The 16,122-nt window shown below is 52.7% G+C and overlaps 6 protein-coding genes across 6 annotated transcripts; 3 read left to right on the forward strand and 3 right to left on the reverse strand.

Moving 5' to 3' along the window:
* Positions 1-102: 102 nt before the first annotated feature.
* On the reverse strand, positions 103-1,569 carry CORC01_08857 (uncharacterized protein; the record flags this gene model as incomplete). The annotated part of the gene is made up of 1 exon (XM_022620487.1): positions 103-1,569. One exon carries the CDS (start codon positions 1,567-1,569, stop codon positions 103-105), a length of 1,467 nt encoding a protein of 488 aa, XP_022473021.1.
* An 818-nt stretch (positions 1,570-2,387) lies between these two features.
* CORC01_08858 (uncharacterized protein) lies at positions 2,388-3,074 on the forward strand (the record flags this gene model as incomplete). The annotated part of the gene is made up of 3 exons (XM_022620488.1): positions 2,388-2,501; positions 2,556-2,781; positions 2,983-3,074. The coding sequence occupies 3 exons, from the start codon at positions 2,388-2,390 to the stop codon at positions 3,072-3,074; spliced, it is 432 nt and encodes a 143-aa protein (XP_022473022.1).
* Positions 3,075-4,252: 1,178 nt separating this feature from the next.
* Positions 4,253-5,352, forward strand: CORC01_08859 (uncharacterized protein; the record flags this gene model as incomplete). Its single annotated transcript, XM_022620489.1, has 4 exons — positions 4,253-4,503; positions 4,561-4,771; positions 4,970-5,216; positions 5,342-5,352. The coding sequence occupies 4 exons, from the start codon at positions 4,253-4,255 to the stop codon at positions 5,350-5,352; spliced, it is 720 nt and encodes a 239-aa protein (XP_022473023.1).
* Positions 5,353-10,095: 4,743 nt separating this feature from the next.
* CORC01_08860 (uncharacterized protein) lies at positions 10,096-10,329 on the forward strand (the record flags this gene model as incomplete). Its single annotated transcript, XM_022620490.1, has 2 exons — positions 10,096-10,250; positions 10,314-10,329. 2 exons carry the CDS (start codon positions 10,096-10,098, stop codon positions 10,327-10,329), a joined length of 171 nt encoding a protein of 56 aa, XP_022473024.1.
* A 1,773-nt stretch (positions 10,330-12,102) lies between these two features.
* Positions 12,103-13,253, reverse strand: CORC01_08861 (glycosyl hydrolase family 17; the record flags this gene model as incomplete). The annotated part of the gene is made up of 3 exons (XM_022620491.1): positions 12,103-12,341; positions 12,499-12,899; positions 12,988-13,253. The coding sequence occupies 3 exons, from the start codon at positions 13,251-13,253 to the stop codon at positions 12,103-12,105; spliced, it is 906 nt and encodes a 301-aa protein (XP_022473025.1).
* A 1,008-nt stretch (positions 13,254-14,261) lies between these two features.
* On the reverse strand, positions 14,262-15,800 carry CORC01_08862 (eukaryotic aspartyl protease; the record flags this gene model as incomplete). The annotated part of the gene is made up of 4 exons (XM_022620492.1): positions 14,262-14,868; positions 14,921-15,218; positions 15,276-15,524; positions 15,581-15,800. The coding sequence occupies 4 exons, from the start codon at positions 15,798-15,800 to the stop codon at positions 14,262-14,264; spliced, it is 1,374 nt and encodes a 457-aa protein (XP_022473026.1).
* Between the last annotated feature and the right edge of the window lie 322 nt (positions 15,801-16,122).

Here is a 16,122-nt window from a genome sequence, read left to right on the forward strand (position 1 = left end):
TTACTTACTTACACATTGCCTTTCAAGTTCGATAACGAACCAATATTTTTGACAGAACTCACTTCTAAAAAAGAGGGCAAAAGAAAAAGAAAAAGAAAAGATTCAATAGTCATTCGCAGTAGACCCGTACAAATGCTCCCCCGTCTCGAGAACCTCAATCTCGTCGCCGACGTGGACGTACAGCCCTCGCCCCTGCCTCTGGGCCTCGTCCAGGTCGTCGTCTTCCGGTACGCAGTGCATCCCGAGGTAGCCCAGCGCTTTCGGGTTCCCGCTCTCGGGGGTGCGGTGCTCAATCAGCGTCGTGCTGGGCTGCGGTTTTCCCTTTTTCTTTTCCGCGGAGGGTGTCGACGTGTCGAATGTGGCGGTTGCGAGGTTGATGTTTGGCATTGTGCAGCGGGAGGTTCTACATACGACGGAGAGCTTTGGGGAGACGTTTGCCCTCGCCCTCGATCGCGGCTCTCTGCTGTTTGCGTTTTCTGCCGGGGGGACGATGCGGTATCGTTTCCAGGTCTCCTCCGCGTAGGCTGGCGCGCCGGTGACCCATAGGTTTGCGCGGAAGCGGAGGGCGTCGAGGGGTCTGTTTTCGGGGGGCAGCAGGGCGGAGACGGCGTGGACCGAGGCCAGGCTGTTGAGGTTGACGGGTTGCTGGTCCGTGTAGCCGTGGACGGCGGGCGAGCCGATGTGGCGCACGGGAGCGAGGTTGAGGGTTGTGCGGGTTAGGGTTTCGGGGGTGCAGCGCGTGAGCGTGAGGCCGCGGTTGGGGGGGATGGCGAGGAATTTCTTGAGTTTGGGGAGGAGGGCTGTGGCGACGGAGGGGATTTGGGACATGTCGAGGCCGGTTGCGTCGCGGGCGTGGATGCCAAAGGTTTTGAGGCCAATGTTGTACTCGTCCACGAGGGTTGGCGTGGGATGGAGGGGCACGAGGAAGGAGAGGGTTGGTTTGGCAGAGGGGTCCCGTGTGCGGAGGAGGGTTTCGATGCGCTGGGTCCAGTGTGGGGGGTCCGGATCTGTGAAGGTCACGACGACGCACCCGCCGGCTTGCACGAGGGGGTCCTCGTTGTGCTCTCTGGCGTCCTCGCGCGGGAGCCAGATGTCCGTCTTGATGTGGCACATGTTGGGCTTGGTGCGCTGGCTGATGAGCTTCCACGAGACGGTGCCCGTCTCCGGGTCGGGCGTCTCGGCGGCGAGCGCGAAGCACCTGTCGTAGGCGAAGCCCGTTTTTGTGAGGAGGGCCCTGTCCACCTCGATGAAGCCGCAGGATTTTATGGGGTGGATGTAGATGGACTTTATGCGGATCGGTCCCCGCGTGCCAGATGGAGGAGTGTGAGTATGAGTGTGAGTGTCTTCTGGGATGGCGTATTTGGGGTCGAATTGGTCCGCCATATGGCTGTGGTTGGCTGGGACGCCGATGTTTCGCAGGTGCCGGAGCTTCCTGCGCGTGGAGGCGACGTTGCCATTGTGGAGGATGAAGGCTAGGGTGAGACTGATGGGGAGGAGGAGGGCGGTGATGGCGTAGGCGATGGTCGAGGTCCGGAGTCCTTGGAGGGACCCAAGGATCTGGAGGAGCATCGTCTCGCGTTTCCTGCCCGGGTGCGCGATGGGTTGATTGTGGCTTTACCGTGAAGCAGGCTGAGTTTGTAGCATTGATGGTTGGAATTTGGGCCTCTTAGTCCGAGCCTCGGAAGTCGAGGGAGAGAGAGATGTGTGACGTTTAAACTGCCTTTCGGCAAGCCCCACAAGGTGGGGTCCCTGCGTTTGCCCCCCGATTGCGACACCGTTCATTGAGCCGGAGCCGATGCCGGCGCCGACCGAGCGTGGCCGGGGAGGTTATTTCTGCGCAGAACGGGGACTACGGATATCGGGGGTTGGATTTGTCCACTCGTCTTATACAAGTTGTTTCCTTTGTTGCTTTTATGGCAGCCAAGGTGGTTTGTGTTGGATGGAGACCTTTGCCATTCTGTAGATCAATAGAGCCGCCGCATGGTTCTCATCTTCTGACGTTTGTCAACGTGCTCATGTTCAATAACTAGGCTGCTCAACTGCCCTGGGCTGTACTTAACTGCCCCGGGCGAGTAGGCTGGGCGGAGTGCAGACATTTACACTGCCTAGGTAGTTAGCTAATAAGTGGGACATTGCCCAGATAGCCAGATGACACCGCCAGTGTAGCAAAACTCTAATATAAATGGCGTAGTGCAAATGGTTGCAACAAATTACCTAAGGTGATGAGACACAGGCGGATTTCTCTCATTCACTTCATGCGTGGTCCTACCCACTGTCTTTCAGCCTGTCTTCCAGGGCGCACTCTTGGCACCGATTACTTCCATTTCCACATGAAATACACCCAGAAAAGCTCTCTGCGCCGTCTCAACTTTAGTATGCTACCTGAAATGGATCATCAAGTTTTCAGAACGCTGAAGGGCTTTGACAAGTCCAAGATTACCATTGTGGAATGGGAGACTCCTCTGCTCAGCCGTTTGGGCTATCCGCTCGCGTCCAAATCGGTAAGCTACCAATATCCTGGCCCATTCATAGCCTCTCACTGACTTCAAATACAGTCCTTGCTATTTCTGGTCCCAGATGATCAGCTTCAAGAAGCAAACGATATTGCCACAGCTAGCGGCTTAAAACTCGCTGAAGACGACGATCTTCCGTTAGCATACCTCTCCGAGTTTGCGGAGCAAGGCTTTCGCTATTTTTACGGCAAGCCAAAGTCCCGATTCATTCTCCTGCCTCTTTCCTGGATCAGCATTGAAGAAGACGAGCTCTCCACCATCGCAACAAGTGAAAGGTCGCTTCCCTGCACCATGTGGACAGTGCCTTTGCCTGCCTTTTGCGCCGCCTATATACGGATTATTACTCAAGGGAGTAGAGAGAGTAGAGTTCGATTCATGACAAACGCAGATCTTTCGAGTGTTGTTGCTTATGGCATGTTTGACATGAGTTACGAGGGGAGCTATTTATGAACTCCAAGAAATTGTGCAGATGATGCGGCATTGACGGAGAAGGAGGCTTTGGAGATGAAGGATGCTCTCAACAAAATTCGAGGCTGGTATTTCAGGAAGAACGAGGACTGAAACAGAGACGCTTTGATTCAGTTGGTTCCTGGCAAGCTGCGATATGAAGAATTACCTACCGATGAGATGTAAGGCGGCACGATGGAAATGGAAATTGATGGTTTAGGTAAGGCTATAAGGAGACTGTCCTTTTTATTTGGTAGTGTTGGTTTACGTATCACAGGGTGATTTGTTCGATCGAACCGTGGTGACGAAGGGTCAATTAACTTGTATTGATCTCTGCGTGAAGAGGAAAAGAGAGGTTCCAACCGTGGGTTGGATCGCCGGTTGAACGCTGATACAGAGACCCTCAGATGGTCCCTGCGCTGGCGCTGACTCGAGGTCGAATTGGGCTTCCAATCCGACAGGTAGGCTCCTGTTTTCTATGGTCCAATCAAACAGGAGCGACCTGCTCGGCATAGATAACTTTACCCTGCAGAGAGATCTTGAAGTCACATTATGGAGCTATCTGCGTGGGAGGACCCCTCTCTGAATTCAGGTATCGCGACGCCAGGGGCTCATCACAAAAGTGGCCTCTCACTCTAAAGTCCAAGTTCAATGCCCTCACCGAGCTGTTCACCAGGAAGTGGTTGCTTTTAACTAGGTAAAGTGATGCCAGAGATGAGGCTTGGGGTGAGCGGGGCGAGCGGATGAGTAAGCTAAGAGTCTAAGCGCCCAACAATTAAGCGCTTCATAGACTCCGTGGGATTATTGTGGATAATAGAAAACATCCAAAATTACTGGCCCTGCATGCGTGATCAGGCCGCAGCTCAATAAGACCACATGAAACTTTGTCAACGTATGCCCCTTTCCTTAGCGCTTCCCAGACTCCGTTGGATTTCTGTAGATAATAAAAATTAGCCAAATTATTGGCCATGTGTGATCAGGCCGCAGTTCAATAAGACCATATGGTATTCCGTCAACTTATGCCCCTCTCCTAAGCGCTTCCCAGACTCCGTTAAATTTATGACAGATGATAGAAAATAGCTAAAATTATTAGCCATGCGTGATCAGGCCGCAGCTCAATAAGAAGATATAAAACCCCATCAGCCTATGCCCCTCTCCTGCAACTGAGCTGTCTCCTAACTCAGCTCTCTCTCTCTCTCTTGGAGACGTGGTTCTGCTTCTACTTCCTCACCTATCCTTATTGTCCTAGTCTCCGTTGGATTCTACGCAAGTATCGAGTCGTCCTTGCAACGATGGGTAACTTCTTCCGAAAAGACCGGCTCAAAGACCGTGACGAAGCCGAGGACCGACTTCAGAACGCCCCGCTAGCGCCCCGAGCCCGAGCGGAGAGCTCTACAACCCCGCCCGCCATGCGTACACTAATCACTTCGACGAGCACGCATACCACGGCTTCCTCCGAAGCATTCGCGTCGAACACAAACTCGGATGATCCAATAGGCATCAGCCAACTGTACGATCCGGCTAATGGGAAAGCCGTAGTTGAGTAAGAGGTGCCTAGTCTCGCAATATTCCGTTCCCCTGCTCACAACATTCTACACAGCATCGTGTTCATTCACGGTCTCAAAGGCCACCGCGAGAAGACTTGGACGGCAGAGAATGCGTCTGAGCCTTGGCCCAAGACTCTTCTTCCGTACGAAATACCGAATGCTCGAGTTCTGGCATACGGATACGGCGCCTCGGTCAATCGCATTCGAGACCACGCGGCGATGTTTTTGCATAGACTTACAGGCTTTCGAGCCCGAACCGAGACCGTGAGCCATTCAGTTTCTTGCTGCAAAAAAAGTTTTCTAACATTGCTAGTCTGAGCGACCTATCATATTTGTCTGCCATAATGTAGGTGGACTAGTCTGTCAAGCTGTACGTTATACCGGAGTTCTCACCGTCATGAGGCTCGAATGAAAATCGAAATTTAATACTGTGATACTGATACCTATACCATCTTTCTATAGGCTCTTGTCCGCTCCCATACAAGAGAGCACCTCAAAGAAGTCATCGAATCTACACGAGCCATCCTCTTCCTTGGTACGCCGCACCGCGGCTTAAACATTCCTTTGTGGGCGCAACGACTTGGAAAGTCCGTCGGAGTGTTCAAGCAAACAAACACCGACATTCTCGGTGTTCTGAACCCCGAATCGGAGATCCTGGCCGAGATTCAGGACAATTTCCACTACATCATAGAATCGCAGATTACATCGGGTGTCTGCACCATTAAGATCACTTGTTTCTATGAAGAGTTGCCTCTCCCGGGAATTGGATTGGTAAATTGGCCCAATCAATTCCGGCGACCTCTGGACAGTGTATTGACTTTACATTCCTTTTAGGTCGTTCCTAAAGACTCAGCCAGATTTCCAGGTGAAGATGCCATCGGGATCCACGCAAACCATCTTACTATGTCCAAGTTCAGTAGTTGTAACGACCCTGGATTTATCGATATTTGCAATGAACTTCGAACTTGTATCAAGAAGATTAACGGGAGGCCTCCGTACTAAAGCAGCAAAGCACGTCGCCTCCGGTCGCTGAGGAGCAAGTAGAGAGAAGCCCAACGGCTGCAATCAATATCCAGCGCTAAATTATTCATTGTATCGAGCAATTCAAGAAACCTATGGGCGTAATCAAAGTCCATTCAATTATGGATTTGGCTCTTTTTCAAAATCACCAAGGATCGCTGGTGGACGCAGAAGAAAACCTAGCTCATGCGCTTCAGTTGTTACAAAATATATATGGCGACACTGGGGCAGACGTACCTCGTTGCATTTATACACATGGACTCATCAAGCTCGGACAACAAGAGTTGGAAGGAGGCAAGAGTGTCCTGGAGGATGCTCATCAGCGCAGCCTTCATGAACTTGGTCCAGAGAACATTTTGACAGAACGTTGCGCAAAGTTTTTGGAGATTTTTGGAGATTTTTGCAGAAGACAGATTGATTTGAGACACAGAGACTGAGGATGGAGGCTTTGACACTGAAGAGGAGGAAAACGAGGGAATCAATTGCACGAATGCTTCACATAGCTTAGCTGGGTAATCGAAAAACTTGGAATTTGCTTTACTTGTCAATTGCGAACACATCAGACCAGTCAAGATGAAAATGATATGTTGATACCATAAGTGACGGGCTAGATTGGGCTTTTCCTAATCCACACTCGATGAGCACGATAACGGCACGTCACTCAACTCAATAGAGCACCGGTGAGGAATGAAGTATGACGATTTCTCATGCCCACGTCCACTGGGCGCTTGCGTGGCCAATCACTCGATCATAGTCCTCACCAAGAAGGCTTGGCACATTTATCAGTGCCAACGGTCCTGCCCCAACTTCGTGGTCAAAATCCACCCCGCCAAGCAGTTGACAAAAAAAGTGATACACAGTACCTCGCCCAATAACCCCCATTTCCTCTTCCACCATAACCACTACTTTGACTACTTCTCAATCTTTTAATTAATTTAAATAAACTAAAACTATTATACGCTCTTAAATAGTAATATCTAAGAAATTTAGACAATCTAGAGCTTCCCTGGGCTGTTTAACAAGGGCTCGATCGTGGGTTTTTGGTGAGAAGTACACTGTGTATCACTTTTTTTGTCAACTGCTTGCCCGCCAGACCCGGCATGTCGTTCCACCGGCCGACTACCCGCCCTGACGAGACATTGTGTAACAGGAGTCGAGACCCTTCTCCATCACCACCGCACCGGGACAGAAGGTCTCGGGCAAAACGGCACATAATTCGACAGCACAGCGCGGCAGAGGAATGGTCCACTTCTCAGCATAGGCACATCATCACATCGTGTGTGTGGCGTTTGGACAAAACCACCCATCCGGAAGGGATCCGTAAGGGGAATCTTTCATTTCCACAAGCTCACGGACGATATGTCGTCTTTCGAGGCTTCTCACAGGAGGACTGATCCGTACACAGCATGAATAAAAAGAGCGGAAGATACATTGCGTTCCTCCCGGTGCGTATCAAAAGATCAGCGCAGTAATGGCGGGCCCACGGGACGAAGCGGCAGAGCCGCATCGCAGAAGGACACGGGTGACGGAGGGCAAGGGAGAGTCAGCCAATATTGTCACAAATTCATCCAAGGAGGGAGACGGGAGAATCGTCCAGCATCTGGCTCGTGCGTGCAAGTCCTTGGCCCTTCAAGAAAGGGGAGAGGGTGAGGGGGAACAAGGCGGTTGTGACTTACATTGCCGCTTCAGCTGAACTGGACGACACTTGTCTGAGGTCTCCCCCATTCAGCATTGCGCATTGAAGCAGGGTATGTCCCGGCATATGTTGCCCGGCAATTGGATCCCGTTTGACGCCGATGGAGGACGAGCGCAACTTACCTCAGCGGGATCCCGCATTACCTGCGTTTCTGCGTTTGTCATGGTCCATTCCCCACTGCAAACTGTGCCGAGTGGAAGGGAGGAGAAGCCATCAAGCTAGTCGCGGGTATGTGCCAATGTGGTTACTAGTCCACTTTCCAGAGGCCCTTCAGCCACGTTTCGAGTTCGTCACGATGCGTCAAATGCCGGGACAACGTATCCATGAGTGACATTCACCGTGCCATTCACCATGACCAAGCCCTCCTTGGATCAGGTAGATCCTCCTCGTCCAGACGTGTCCGCCACGCGTCCAGCTTCCCTAGGACGCCGCGCCCAGCAATGGCCAGTGATCCGCGAACGATATTGGCCCCCAATACTGGACTATGAGAAAAAAAAGGTAGCCAGATCATCGCCAGGGATCACGTCGATGAATCGCTGACGGGGTGTGATTGTGGACTGATGAGGGGCCTGATGAGTGTGAAAGCAGTGGGATCTCCAAACCAAAATCCCCGAATCCATGTCAAGGGGGTTGGGGTTGTTTGTGGCTTTCCCGTCGTAACTGTCATGCTAAGACTGCTGGAATCCCTGGAAACCGCCAAAGTGACAGCGAAGCCCCTGGTCCAGTCAGGCACGCCGTCAAGTGCGCCATGTGCGTTGGAGTTGCATCCACCAGGCTTTCCCTTGTCGTGCTGTCTCGAGTTGTCGTTGGAAAGCTTGTTATAATCAAACAGGAAGAACCCACCGGCCAGGTACACTAACAATTTTCTCAAGCCTCTGGCGCAAGCCCCCTACGACTGAGTGTCTCGACGACTGGATGATAACGTGACCTGTTAAGCTGCCTCCTTCCCCTTCTTCCCATCTCTGACCAATCAAATATACCGTTCTCATCTCCCCTTACATCCCTCGGTCGTGTCCCGGCGTCCGTGACATGCAGCCCCACTCAGCGCCTTTCCCCACCACAGAGCAGCCAACCCGCCCCCTCTGAGTGGCCCTGGTGTGGCGCGGCTCGAAGTCCGGGCGTGTCGCATGTCCCCTCAGGTCCGCCCTACTCGGCCAATCATGCTGCGTCGTCTTCGAGAAAAGAGTCAGGGGTTCAGGCACCGAATTGCCGTCTTGGCCCATTGTGCCTCCCATCCAATCGATCCCCGCTGCCATTCCAGAAGGTCTGGAGCCCACCGCCAACGGCTCTGTTTTCACGTCCATCGTATACGAATACTTCCATACCAACGAACATGTCGTTGCCCAATCCAATTCATCCTCTCTCTCCCCTTGCCTTGACCGCACAACCTTAATTCCCTGGCCCTGCTTGGTTTTTGGCGGCTGGACTAGGGGCCTTTCCAGCATCTAACGATCCGCCGTCCCTGGTGGGCCCGGTCTGCTGATGTCTGCTGGTGGGCAGTGGTGGCGGCTTCGGCGGTTGTGTTTGTGCAGTCCGCGCTGTACCTTACATTATTAGGTTATTATTCTCCGTGCGCTGGCCCGCAGCCACACGGCGCAAAGTCGACAACCGTGAATGGAGGGGAGGCACTTGAGATATCGACTCACCAACATTCGGCCATTGCATCAACAACACTATCACGGATGATGCCCCTCCTCCTTCCAAGAATCCCGTTAAATGAACCACGCCCAAGAAGCAAATCAAAATCGACTCACCACACTTCCCAAGCCAACTCCCACCGCATCCACGCACCACCGCAACCGCGCACCGCCGCAATGGATGGGTTTCAACCCTGAAACTCCACCCGCTCATCTCGGTCCTCCATCCCCAAAGGGATCACCCACCCCCCCGTCCTCAAGCTCTCGAGGGCGAGCATGCCCTGTACCTCGAATGCTTAGCATCGATAGTCAGAAGGTGTTACCACTCGAAGAAGGCTTGGGTACAGGCCTAGAGACGCAGCTGGACCAGACCTGGACCTCGTGTCCGACACCATATTTCCCCCCCCTCTCTCCCTCCCTGCCGTACGAGAAGTGAGGTACTCGCGCCTAGAGACCCGGTGCCACCACCCCTGTCGAGACGAGTTTCGTCACAGCCCATCATCGTCCGATATCTCAAAACCCGCGTCCCTCTTTTTCTTCCTCGCTTTTTCTTACCATCTCAACCTCTCGTCTCACGGTCACCTCATCCCATGCCAATAACACCAATACCACCAACGAACACACGGCCTCAAGCAAGACGCACGCAACGCACGCAACGCACGAACCTGCACACGCACGCCACGAGATCTGCACGCTCATACACAATTTTATCATCGGGCTTTCGCTCTTAACACACCGACATCCTCCTCCCGAACTCTAATCCTTCCACCACAACTCTCTCCCCATCACCTCTTTTGCGTGTTGATTGTATCCCGGACAGCAAAGCGGCACCTCGCCTCTCTTTACTTACCGAACGCCCGCTCGTACTTGCGTATACGAGCCCAGCTGGTCTGATCCAAAACCTTGCCTTCGCTATACATATTTTTCTGCCGACCTTCCGGTACATACTTCCCCAACGACACTCTTTCACCAACGAAGACGATTCGTCGCTAGTTCGACGTCCGTAACGAACACCAACTCCACGAACACTGCGGAGACTAGAAGGATTCAGGAAATCCAAGGAAAAAAGAAAAAAGAAAAATCATTGGGAAACAGAAAGAGAGTGGAATTTGGGAGAAACCGTCCAGCCACCCGGTCCGATTCGCGCGAACGCAAGGCAGCTATCTTGAGCCGCCTTTGTTTTTTTTTTTTGTCACGCCCTCTCCCCGAACACCAAAGCCGACGACGACATCAAGATGAAGGTCTCACTCGCGATCCTGACGACGCTGTGCGCGTCACTCGCCTCCGCAGGCGTGGTCATCACCCCCGTTCGTCAAAATCAGGTCATCCCGCCGGCACAACTAGTATCGGGCGACTGCTTCTTTGGTGTGGTGACGCCTCAAGGTTGCGCGTAAGTCAAGAATCTAGGATCGTTATCATGACCTCCCAACGAAGAAGCTAACATGATTCCTAGTCCTTTGAGAACATGAGCCTGGCTTTACAACGCTTCGCGTCTCATGCAATACCATGAGCGATGAGAGAGCAGGCGGGAAAGAGACAGGCCGGAGCTCGTCGGGAGCAAGTCAATTCCCCCGCAACCTTTTTGCCTCACTCCTGCCAATCTGGGCGGACGTGTGAGCACACTTACTCCCACGACGATTCCGATGAACCGCCTCATTTCCGCCGCTCTCTCCTATCTCTACGCGCCACTTCACGAAGGAGGGGGATTCGACGCCAATAGGCTCGTCTGTACCATTTACGACTATTACATATGTGACCGGTTCACAAAAGCATCCATCAGCATCAGCGGCTTTTTTATTTTGGCGGAAACTATTTTGGGCATTTTCAAACACGACGATGACTGACGACACTGGTGAGAGAGAGGACATTGAGGGCCCGGGAAAAGAGGGGATGTCGTCAGTGGACCTTTGCAGCGGAGGATTACGGTCACCCCCAAAACTAATGTTGGCATCCGAGACTTGCGTGTGCTTGTTGTGCCGTACCTGTCGTCTTCCCCCTCCGGACCTCCGCCGCGGCGGGCTGGAAGCGCCGGCAGACAGGACAAGTTGCATCCGCAGTCTTGGCATCTTCTTCACCAAATTTTCTCTTCTTATCCTCACACCCAATTTTTCTACTACATACTAGAACACCTTTCTCGTGAAGAATTCAAAAAATATTGGACATTTTACCCCCCGTTCCCTTTCGTTGACGATGCGCTGATTTGGACAGTCTGGGCTGACTACCACTAACAACCCCCCCCCCCACCAATAACAAAGACATGACTCTAAGCGAACGTAGATGATACTCACACCAGACAAGCCATGGCGTCCATCAAACAGCAAAAATCCAGCGCAACAGCGCCTCCCCCTCCACCCGCGACAACAAATGACACCTAGCAAATCCCCCTTCATCCCCCTCTTCCCCATGTCAAGTTGTCACGGCATAGTTGTTTTAGACTTCCGCGTGCCTGAAATGCCAAAAAAAAACTAAAACAAGCTGATACGTGAAACCGGCCTCAGATTCATCCTCAACGTAGCAGAACATGAGACCACGCCCTCCAATAGCCGCTCCATGCTTCAGTTTCGTCCCGACTTGTCCGTGTTCCAGATTTTCTCACTTCGTCTCCCGTGAGTTCCGTCTCTAGGTCCCTTCCTTCCCCCCCTCTCCCCACCCAGCCAGCGGCAACCGTTGTAACCTACCTTACTCTTATTCTTGGCAAGGTACATGGGGGGGAGGGGGCTACTCCATACATGAGCCGCATAAACCTTAAGTCTCTCCTCGAAGCCCAAACTCGACCACTCTCGACCACTCTCAAGCCCCCACACGGACGGGCACGGAGAATAGGGCATCTTATCTCACCGAAAGCTTGAACTACGTGCTACGGTCCATGTCCGCGTGCCTGGTTGTCGACCTGGGAACCTGGACCTCTGCGCTGCTTCGTCCCCTTGTCTTTCCGGTCCTGAGACGACTCGATACCCACACCATCACACAATCACGCGTCAGATGCGCAGAAGATAGAAACATACACTCCCGATCGAGAACGTACTTTCACTTGTCCCGCTTGCTTGGGGTTCATTTCATCGACTACCAGATAAGGAAGCAAAGTGTAAATACTGAATTCGTTTCTTAGGGTATTTTGGTTTCTGTCAGTCTCTCATCAACGGAGCAAACGCCGCCCATGCCATCTGAATTGTCTCCCTCTGTTTGACACTCAGCAACCCTCCACGGCGTATGTATTCAAGTCAACCAGTAGCCACGGTTGCTCAACATCTGAGGGGGTACTTGGGAGCGCGATCGGCCTCCATCCCGCCCCAGTGAGTCTCGGGTGCTTCGCTGCCATCTAGACCAATGGCATGCGGCTTCCAAGGCTCGTCAAAGGCCTCGAAGAAGAACACGTTGAAGCCCCAGTTGACCATACCACAGACACCCTGGTCGTAGAAAGCTCGAGCATTGTCCTGTCCCGGGACAGCCTGCTGGTACTTTGCACCTTCACTGGGCCAACCTAGTTTCAATCGAGAGTGTCAGCAGTCCGTTCACAAGGGCCGTGTAGATTCAAGAAGTTTGGCGATCAGGGATCACATTGTATGACATAGCTGATGGAGAGGATCCAAAAAGGCAACGACGGAGATCGGGATGATGAGTAAAGCAAACCGACTTACCCGTCTCGCCAACCCAGAGCTCAGGCCGGTTGGTAGATCCGCTAACACTCTGGATGCGTCCAAACGCCTGCATGATAGAGTCAAAGAAACATGCAGTGGCGTTGTCGCGCGTCTGACCCTGCCAGTAGGAAAAGGCGTTGGTGAGCAGAATGTCAGCGTCCTTGATGACGGCATCGGCCGTGCCGTCTTGATACTTGTTCCAGCTGTCCGCTGTGCCGATCTTGAAGTGCGGTGCCGCCTTCTTCATGTCCTTCATCTTGTCCGCCAGCTCGGTGCCGGTGAAGTTGCCGCGGTACATGGACTCGGAGCCGACAGTGATGGCGTAGACTTGATCCTCGTAGCCGGGGGTGTGCTTCAGGATTGCGGCCTTGTCGGCGGCGTACGAGGCTTCGGTGTCGGGCCTGTCCGAGTCAGAGTGTACCCTCACCGAATTTAAACTTCACTCGATTCGGGCAAAGTGGAGTGCATCGCTGGACGACGTTGGGTTACCAAATGCCCAGTATCACTTGGAATTCCTCCTGCTTCGCTGCAGGAAGGATATACTGAGCCGTGTTGCATTGGTCGGCGGCATAGATGCGCACGATGCCACTTCCCGATGCATCGCGGATGGCTCTGAAGTCCGCTTCGTAGTCTGCCTGGTACTTGCACTGCCCGTCCGGCTGCTTCGAACCGAGAGCGAAGCCCAGAGATCCGGAAGCGAGAGCCAGGCCAGGGGCTGAGGCCAACATGGCGGAAGTGGCCGACATGAAGCGCATGATGAAGGTCGACGTGTTGGCGCTTACCAGGAGATATTTAAGTTGGTAACCGGTGTATCTTTGGCGAAGGTTTAGCAAGAATAAAGGGATAGGAAGACGGTAGAGACAAGAGTAGGTATCAAAGGTCGGTGCAAGGAAAAAAAAGGCTTTGGTCAATCAGCAAAGAAGATGAAGGTGGTAAAGACAGGAGAGGGAACCATTGATGTCGATCGGCCTGCCATAAATTCTCACCAAAGGCAAGTGAGGGCATTCAACACCGGTTTGGGAAGGACACTTCCTGCCAGGTGCTGCCTGTCTAGATTGGGCAAGAGCGGGATGTAGGCAGGGTCCAACCTTGACATCCCGCACCTCCCTGACAACTCAAATCGGGACGAACCAGCAGCTGCTGGAGATGCACTGACCATCCGTCTTTTCTCAAACTATGAAATGTCTATCAGGTCTTGGCACTTTCGAGACCGTTCTCATTCTCGCCAATGTTGGTTCCCACATTATGCAAATTGAATGACCTAAGTCTTCAACATCATCGCTGCTATGTAGATATCTAGCTTCACCAACGTTCCCAGAGAACTGTTCATTTCTTTTACTCGCTCTGAGAACACCCGCCACAATTCCCATGAAAACTTATTGGGAGAACCATTCCGATGCTACTTCCATCATCACTTGCCAGCGTCCATGATGCTTCTCACTTGGAGATGCATCCGCATGATCTCTCAGCTTCTTGTACGTCTTATTTCCAAATCGAGCGTCGGCACATGCTGTCAGATGACATCACGATTGTAAAATGCAGATACTGTGAGATAGTCACGAAACCCCTAATGGGTCTCAGCTGTTCATTAATCAATAACAAAAACTATGTAGTCCCATGGCCAGGGAATGAGGGTATAAAGCGACCCGCCATCTTCAGGATGCTCGATTCGTCATCTATTCGCTAATGCGGCGATCGTGTTGATCCCGCCCTAACTCCCGATTCATGCAATGATTTTCAGCCGTTCAATTATGTATGCGGATTTAAAGGGAAGACATCAGGGCCTGAACACCAATCAAGGCACCGGCCGCAAGCCAGAGATTGACAGACGTTGAGCGACCAGCGGCGTTGCCTTTGCCTTTGCTGCCACCATCACTACTTGTGGAGTTGGCAGAGCATTCGCCAGTGAACTTTGCGGCCGCGTTTGCACCAAGAGGGATCTTCTGAAGGTTGGAACCACAGTTCTCATAGGGAGCAAAGTGGAGGGCGGGCGTCTCCTGGTCGAAAACGACGTAGGTCGAACGGAGGAATGAGTCGCCAAGCAGGTATGAGCCGTCGGTTGCCTTATCAGCTCCGAGGACGCATTGGTTGTTGCCGACATTCCAGATGAACTCCTGGAGGGGCACCTTCATGGTGTAGTCGCCAAACTTGAAGTCGATAGTGCCTGTGGTGCTGCAAGGAACCACGTACATGTTGACGGAAGAGTCAAGCTGACCGCCCATGTCGGACCCAAGCGAGTCGACCACAGCCGAAGGCAAGTAGCTCAGAGTTGCGCCAGTGTCGAAGAAGACGGGGAATTGAGAGTTGGGGTATGTCTTGGAGCTGCTTCCCGACTTGCTCAGGCCCACAGAATCAAGCTGAACCCAGTACCTAAATGATGGGTTAGTCATCGTCAGAAAGGACAGGGCATAGAACTGCTCACCTCCACAGGTTCTCGTTGTTCTGAGGCCCAAGAATGGGTGCCGAGTGCAGGTTGCCAGTGAACTTCTTCGTGTCGACGCCACCAAAGGAGATGAGACCGCTGCCCGTCTTCTCGTCCTTGGTTCCGAGCGCAATGCCGATAGTGAGAGACTCGACGATATTCTGTGCCTTCATCTCATCAAGAACGGTGGGGTAACCAGTGTTGTTGGTTGCCTCGCCGAAGCTAAGACCGAGGATGCCCCTGTTGAGGTCAACACTGTCGGTGGCGTAGCCAAAGATTGTGTCTCTCAGCGCGATATCTATAGAATACGATTAGTCCAAGTGTTTGGGCGCCAGAGGGGGAAAATAGCACATACCGCTGCCGGGGATGGTGATGTTATCGCTGACATATTGCAGAACGACCTCTCCCTTGCCATACTTTATACGGCCTGTCTGTTGATAAACAGACGAAGTCGAAGAGTCTTGAGGGTCGTACTGGCCGTTGGCTCTGCAGGATTGTGTCTGTGCGGTGCTGCCAGCATTGGCGCAGTTGGGGTTGACCCAGAGTTCGGAGGAACCAGTGTCAATGGCAACCTTTGTGTCTTGGCCGGGTGTACCAATGTTGACTAAAAACATATATTAGCAAGCGAGCTGTATGTGAAGGATCCGGAATAGTGCGTACGCTCAATCAGGTATGTGGTTGTTGTCACGTTGAGGACCGGGGCGTCTGTATCCGAGACCTGTCTTCTGCGCAGCTTCTCCAGAGGGTGAATTCTAATGTCTTGGAAGACGGGCAGAGAAACGACACCGCTACCGGCAGTGGACTGCGTCTCGTCACGACGAACTGATAGGGCGGATGCGGTTGCCGCGAGGGCGGCAAAAGGAAGGTTGCGGGCGACCATGGTTAGGTTTCGGGGTTCCTGGTCGATGTCGTCGGAGTGGTGTACGGCTAGCGATTCGACAAGGGGACGTTGTGTAAGAATGCCGGCGAGAGTTCGTCGATGCAGATATGCAAATGCAGGATTCCAAGCCCCGGAAACCGAATTCGATAGAGATCCCAAAAACACAAAAAAAGGCTATTGACGGGGGAGACGGCGACAGTTAGGGAGGCCAAAGAAAAAGAAGTGGGATGGCAATGCTTTTAAGGAGTGAGGGTGCTGGTGCCTTGGCAGATTGGTTGCCCAGGCTCGTAGCGTGGATTGGGAAAGGAGAGGCCAAGCTACC

The sequence above is a fragment of the Colletotrichum orchidophilum genome, assembly GCF_001831195.1.
Source record: "Colletotrichum orchidophilum strain IMI 309357 chromosome Unknown Scaffold_77.1, whole genome shotgun sequence".
Lineage (NCBI taxonomy): Eukaryota > Fungi > Ascomycota > Sordariomycetes > Glomerellales > Glomerellaceae > Colletotrichum > Colletotrichum orchidophilum.